Source organism: Haematobia irritans, chromosome 1 (genome assembly GCF_050003625.1).
Source record: "Haematobia irritans isolate KBUSLIRL chromosome 1, ASM5000362v1, whole genome shotgun sequence".
Lineage (NCBI taxonomy): Eukaryota > Metazoa > Arthropoda > Insecta > Diptera > Muscidae > Haematobia > Haematobia irritans.
In genome coordinates this window covers 195,310,091-195,317,732 of record NC_134397.1, presented here as the reverse complement: position 1 = coordinate 195,317,732, position 7,642 = coordinate 195,310,091, and the positions used below count along the sequence as shown (strand labels likewise).

The window sequence follows — 7,642 nt, the reverse complement described above, 5'->3', positions numbered from 1 at the left end:
AACATTACATCTCACCACCAGTCTTATTGCCAATATTTCAGCCTGAAAAACACTACAGTAATTATGTACAGTTCTGTGAGTTTTACGATATAGGACTGTATTAATTTTGTATATTACTCACAGATTGTAAAGAAAAAGAAAAGTTCCCAATATGAAAATAAAAGAAAAGAACCAAAAATTGTTTTTCAGAATTTCAAGTTGGGTTTATTGATTGTCGTTTAGTATGTCTTACCGCTAGACTCTCTTTTATGGGAATGACTATATGTTGGTAAGCATAGAATGGGGAAGCCATGATTGATTACATTCAGCGGTAAGCGATGTAATTTTAGTAGTTTCTCATATATGGGAAATTGTTTATCCACTTGCGAAAAAAAGAGTTCCCATAGTGTATAAATAATTTCTGTATAGTTACGTTTTTGTAAGAAAGAGATTTTCTTATATAGGAAAGTAATACAAATTTAAAATTCATTCAGATAATTAAAAAATTTCATTTAAATACAATTCATGTTTTAGATATGTTATATCAGGCGTGTATCATAATTATATTTTCGTTAAACATAGTTTAACATGGCGCGGCCTCTTGCAGTATCGCAACATTAATAATACCGGGCTCCAGAAATGACCCATCCAAATACTGTGCTTTGAGCGATGGGCATGTGGCTCGCTGTTTGTATTAGCCCCGCTTTGAGTATCTTGGGCATCTCATCGTTGGCGATCATTATGTCGATGTTGACCGGGTGGTAGAAATGGGGATCAGCCAAATCTGGAATTTGACTATAAGTATCTTCCAATATTTTACTAGGGACCTTGTGTGGAAGAGGTGAATTAAATTTATCTCTAACTATTCCACGAATCTGGACCTTCATGGCGGTATCGTGGAATGATTGTAAATTAACAGTGCAAAATTCATTACCATTTGTTTTTGTTGTTTGGATATGGCTGCTTTTCACAAAGGATCTTAGAATCACTGTTTCAGTTGCCCCGGAATTTAGCATGATACGAGTCTTGTTGGTCCCAATTTTAGTAACGGCCCTAGCTATCGCCGTTGGCAAAAATACGTGTTTGTTATAACGCCCACCTAGACGATTTTTTATATGACAACCTCCCAAGCTGCATGTTGAATCAGAAATATTTAATGACGAATCATTTGATCGAACACTTTTAGATGTGAATGTGGAATCGATTCGAGACATTTCTTTCCGAAGAGCTGCCGATTTCTTATTGGATGATTTTGTTAAACAATGTTTTCCTTTTCTCTCGGTTGGACGATCCAAATGAAGTTTTGTATGATGGTTTCGGTTACAAACCTCACAGGTGTTACGTGAACGACACCATTCTCTGGTGTGAGATGCACATAGGCAGTTAAAGCAGTATCCTTTTTCCTTGGCCACTCTCACTCGCTCTAAGACAGGCATTCTATTGAACTTTGTGCAGAAACGCAGGTGATGATTGTCGTTACAGACTTTACAAACTTGGGTGCTGTTAAATGTGTAGAAAGTTAAGTTTGTTATACAAGAGATTAAGATTAGTGTGAGTTGTTACTGAACGTATGGTAAAATGCATAATTTTATAAGTGGACGTGTTATAATTCCGTTCTGAGTTCGTATTTCCGCTACCCGTACTTTAGAATCGTTCCCTGTGAATACCTTAATGACTCGCCCTAACTTCCATTCGGTTGGAGGTAAATTATCGTCTTTTACAATAACAAAATCGTTCTCTTTCAAGTTATGCTGAGAAGTTTTCCATTTATACCTTTTTTGTAGTTCAGATATATATTCAAATTTCCACCGTTTTGCAAATTGAAGTTGTAATACTTTTAAACGTTGCCATCTGTTTGTAATAGAAATGTTGTCGGAATAGTCTTCCGGTATTGCAGTTAATGGTGACCCCTTTAAAAAATGTCCTGGAGTCAACGCAATAAGATCCGATGGAGTTTCACTAATCGGAGAAATCGGGCGAGAGTTGAGGATGCTTTCTATTCGAATTAAGAGTGTGGAAAACTCCTCGAACGTATATTTGAGGTTTCCGGCAACCTTTTTTAGGTGAACTTTCATACTTTTCACTCCTGCTTCCCACAGTCCACCCATATGCGGTGCTTGAGGGGGAATGAAATGCCAACTACATCCATGTACGCTGTATTTGTCCACTAAAGACTTTTCTGCAGATTGTAAAAATTTCTTATGTTCGTTAACAAGTATTCGGTTAGCTCCAACGAAATTAGTCCCATTGTCAGAAAAGACCTTAGCAGGGTACCCTCGTCGCCCTACAAACCTATCAAATGCCGCAAGGAAGGCATCCGACGTAAGAGACGAACATGTTTCCAAGTGAATGGCACGAGTTGAAAAACAAACAAATACCACAGCATATCCCTTTTCCAATCTAGCATTGCGAAGTCTGGACGTTTTAATCTCAAAGGGACCTGCGAAGTCTATGCCCGTGTTCGTAAAAGGTGGTGAGTAAACACATCTCTCTGGAGGCAAAGCAGCCATAATTTGATTACGAATCTTATGTTTGTATATCGTACATATCTTACAAGTCCGAATGCATTGTCTGATAATGCTTTTAAGTCTTATAATGTAGAATTCCTGGCGAATGTATCTAAGCATATTTTGATGCTCAGCATGCATAAGTACTTTATGTGTGAATTCCACCAGTAACTTGCAGAATTTTGACTTCTCTGGTAATATAATAGGGTGCCTCTCATTGAAGCTTAAATCCGAATTGGATAGTCTACCATTAACTCGCAAAAGTCCATCGTTGTCCAAGAAAGGATTCAAAGTCAACAACCTACTTTTTGGACTGACCGACAACTTTGAAGCTATCTGGTTGTAATCAAGGAAAAAATACACACGCTGTGCCAACATTATCATACGATGCTTGACGAAGTTTATCTCCTGTGAGGTGATCAGTGTATCCGAAAATGTGAAATTGTTCATTCGACGGCATTTGTGAAAAAATCGAAACATATATGCCAAAACCCGTAAAGCACGATGATATGAGGAAAACCGGTCCAGCACATCTTCTTGTTCCGTAGCTGTGTGAAAAGTAGATATTTTCTTTTCTATGGAGTGTTCCGGTACTACCGGCTGTTGGGGCCAGACCGACGAATCCTTCCTGAGCCAATGAGGTCCATGCCACCAAAGACTGTTTTCTTTTAGTTCAGAAGCCGTACATCCCCTCGTTCCTAGGTCTGCTGGATTATCAACACTTTGAACATGTAACCAATTAGAATTTCCCACCAGATCAAGAATTTTGGATACTCTATTGGCAACGTATGTCTTCCATTGATACGGTGGCTTACTGATCCAAGCTAATGTGATCGTAGAATCACACCATAAAAATATGTTTTTTAGTTCGAAATTCAGATTTTGGGCCGCACATTTTATGAGCCGAGCAAGGAGCACTGCTCCACATAATTCTAATCTTGGCAAACTTATAGTCTTCAAAGGTGCAACCTTGCTTTTTGAGACCAATAAGTTAGAAGAAATTTCCCGTTTTGACAGAAAAACTCTTATATATACACATGCACAATATGCTTTTTCCGAAGCATCGCAAAATCCGTGAATTTGTATGCCAGCGTTTGGAGTGTATCCTATCCAACGGGGTATTTTTATACTAGGGATTTCGGAAAAGTTTTCTACAAATTCATCCCATTTTTTCAAAGAATGTGCTTTTACCTTTTCGTCCCAATCTGTACCATCCATCCATAGCTGTTGCAATAGAATTTTCGCGGTTATTATTATTGGAGCTAGCCAACCCGCTGGATCAAATATCTTGGCCACTATAGACAGAATTTCCCTTTTCGTAATATATTCGGATGGAATTTTTATGTCGTAGACATTATAAAAAAAGACGTCTTTCATTGCATTCCATCGTATCCCAAGAGTTTTAGAATCACTGAAATCTTCTAACTTTAAAAATTCTTCCCTGAGCAAATCTTCTTTTTGTACGCTTTCAATTATTTCTGTATGATTAGCAGTGATTTTCTTCAAGGGGAACCCCGCCGAGGATAGCAAGTCAACCAACTCGCATAAATGGGTTTTTGCGTCCGCTATCGTATGTGCACCTGCCAAAACATCATCCACGTATATATGATCTCGAAGTGTCTTCGCCGCGACAGGATGAGTATCCTCTCCATCGATACTTAGCTGTAATAATGTTCTAATCGCAAGGTACGGTGCACAATTCACTCCAAACGTTACTGTCTTCAGTTCAAAATCCTTTAAATTCCCCGAATCCGCGTCCCTAAATAAACATCGTTGATATTGACGGTCGCGTTCATCAATTACAATCTGACGATACATTTTTTCTATATCGCCATTAAAAACATATTGGAAAATGCGCCATCGTAGAATGACGTTCATTAAATCATTTTGGAGCGTTGGCCCCGTGTAAAGTATATCATTTAAAGATAAACCAGTCGTAGACTTTTTCGATGCATTGAATACAACTCGAACTTTGGTCGAGTTTCTTTCTGGTTTTATTACAGCATGATGGGGCAAGTAAAATGTTCTGTATGTTACATCGTCGTATAATTCGGTATTTGAAACAGGTGACATATGATCCATTGCAATATATTCTTGTAGAACACGAATATATTCGTCGGAAAGAGCTGGAGAATTTTTTAAAGTTTTTTCCAACCTACAGAATTGGCCCAAGGCAGCCCTTCGCGAAGACCCTAGAAATATTTCCTTTGGAAATGCTTTCTGAAATGGCAGTCTTACGACATATCTGCCGTCACTTCTTCGAACCGTGGTCCTAGCATAAATATCTTCACATTCCAAATCCTCTTCTGATCTTGGTGCTTCATTAGGAATTTCCTCACTTTCCCAAAATCTTCTAACCTCATCATTAAGGGACCTGGTTGACTGAGTTACCCATGCCGCAAAACTCGTGACACATTTTGAATTCTGAGGCCCACTAATGTACCAACCAAATTCCGAATCTTGGGCCAATAGATTTCCCGATATATTTCTATGAATACCTGCTTTCAATATGCATGGTAGTATATCACTCCCTATTAACATGTCAATTCGCGCAGTTTTATAAAACATTGGATCAGCTAACTCAATTTGATTTAGTCCCTCCCAATCTGTGATATTTTGTGAGGACGCCGGCATAAGGTGATTGAGATTGGATATTACTATTGCAGTTGTCTCCAGAGCAAAAGTAGACTTTCTCGATCGTAACTTTAGACTACATATCTTGGTAGAGGTCTCCAGCAAGGCACCCCCAAGTCCGGATATCCTCGTTAATGATTTCTTTGTATGAAGGCCTAATTGAGTTACAATCCGATGAGCTATGAATGTTTCTTGAGACCCCTGATCAAGAAATGCACGAATTGTAAAACGGTTTCCTAAATGTTCCAAATCCACTAGTACTGTAGGGAGAATTGTCCCCAATCCACATTCTGAAAAATTCATTTGTACCTCTTCCACTGCAGGAATCGATGTGTGCGACTGTTCATCCTCCTGAGTAGAAATATGAAAAGACGATGGATTTCCAGGTATACGTCGACTAACCTGAGATCGGGTATTATCAATTCCTGGATGCAACAACGTATGATGCTTTTGATTGCATTCCTGACATACCTTGTCGCTTTTGCAATTTGACTTTGAATGGCCGTAAAACAAGCAATTTTCACAAATTTCGTTGTCAACGACAAATTTTCTTTTCTCCGTAAGAGACATCGATTTAAATTTCGAACAGAATCGTAGAGCATGGTTTTGTTTACATACTCTACAATTTCGATACGTAGTATCAGATTTAACATTAAAATTTTGCGACTTCCGAGAAGTTGTCGCTTCAGAAGAGCTGGGATTTCTGATGTCGTTGATAGACTCCAAAAAGTCTAAGCGGTTTGTTATAAATTCATTGAGACTATCCCAGCATGGCATTTCTTTATGGTTCCGTATAGAACCTTCCCAAGCTGACAAAGTTTCTTGAGGTAGTTTCGATGTAACCCAGAACACTAATATAGGATCCCAACTAACAACTGATATATTGTAAGATTTCAGAATATCTAAACAGTTGTTAATAGTGAATTGCAAGTTTCGCAAATTCTTACTTTTTTCCACATTTATGGCCTCGAGATCGAAAATCTTTCTAAGTTGCTGATTCACAAGTAGCCGCTTATTTTCATAACGTTCCCCTAACGCTTTCCATGCCAACTCATAGTTGGAGTCCGTAAGTGCAAATCTTTTCACGATCTGATTTGCTTCCCCCCGAGTCTTTGCTCTTAGATGAAAAAGCTTCTGGGCAGGTGACAATTTTGGATGTTTCCCGTATATAGCTGAAAACATATCCCTGAAACCGGGCCACTTGTCATATCCTCCACTAAAAACTTCCGTATCACAGGGTGGAACTTTCAATGAATATCCTAAAGTGTCGGATGGTGAACTCGTCCTTTGGCAAGTATCGTCCATCCGTGCAGTAGTCAACTTCTGCTTCTCTATGAAAATGAGATCTAGCAAGGCCGCTTTACACTCTTTGTACGACTTGAGAGATGCAGCAAATTTGGACTGGGTTGATTGCAACTCCTCCTCCTTGCTTGTTGTATCATCGGAAGTCATAGAGGATTCATATTCATCAACTAATCTTCGATATATGCGCTCCAACTCTTCTAACTCTACTTCAAGGTCTGACAGAGTACGTACTTCCTTGAAGTCTGCAAAGGCGGCACAATAAGTGACCACTTGATCCGAATAGAAAATGAACTTCCTTGACATCATGTCTCAATTGTGACAATATCAAAGGAAAAGCCAGATAACTTGTACGTTATGGTGATTGTTTCTCTACGTGTGTTCGAAAAACCACTTCATAAATTACACTTTCATTCCTCCAATTTACAATGTAAAACTCAAATTAATTGCCGTAAAGTCCTGGGAAATTGCCCAAAATTCATTAAGTCAACAACAAATTCACCTCACACGACGATGTCCTAATATATCCAGTATAAATTTTATCCTATCCGCTGTGGATACAAAGTAATATAGCACTGTAGTAGGATTGATTGTAATATATAGATCCTGCACGAGCCCTTTCCAGATGGTTTGCTTAATCAATTTCAATACACCTCTCCTCAATAGTTTACCACAACGGTAAATTTAAATAGATGCTGTTTGAAACTTCAAATAAGAAAGGTGAATCGTATTCTCGATATTTAATTTTGAAGGGCAATTCATTCGTTAAAAAATAACCTTTTTTCACAACATCATTATTAAAAATAAAATGTATCTTTAGTCTGTAATATAACATGAATTGTTCGATAATTATGAACAGAGACTTGTGCAAGATATAAATTAATGTTATCACTATTGAGGTTCAATGCAATACTTTTTAATGTTTTATTTTCAATGGATTTTGTGTAATTAAGAACTTATTCCAGAGATCTTCATAACATTGGACTGTTGGAATCGAACTCACTTTCGTTCGAACCAATGAAGATAGATATTTGAATTATCCTTACTTATGTATGAAATCAAACTTACAGGGAAATTTGGGTTTACAATTTTCCAAATCTTTGTACATGCCATTCATTATTATATTCCTTAGATAAATTTTTATACATGTATTTTTGTTCTAAATGACAAAAACAAAGCAGTTAAAGTTTTATTAAACGGTATCAAGACATGCAATTAAT

General features: G+C 37.7%; 1 protein-coding gene across 1 annotated transcript; it reads right to left on the bottom strand.

Annotated features, from left to right (window-relative positions):
* Positions 1–596: 596 nt before the first annotated feature.
* Positions 597–6,728, bottom strand: LOC142234205 (uncharacterized). Its single transcript, XM_075305298.1, has 2 exons — positions 1,543–6,728; positions 597–1,479 (listed from the first exon to the last, which is right to left on the bottom strand). Exons 1-2 carry the CDS (start codon positions 6,726–6,728, stop codon positions 597–599), a joined length of 6,069 nt encoding a protein of 2,022 aa, XP_075161413.1.
* Between the last annotated feature and the right edge of the window lie 914 nt (positions 6,729–7,642).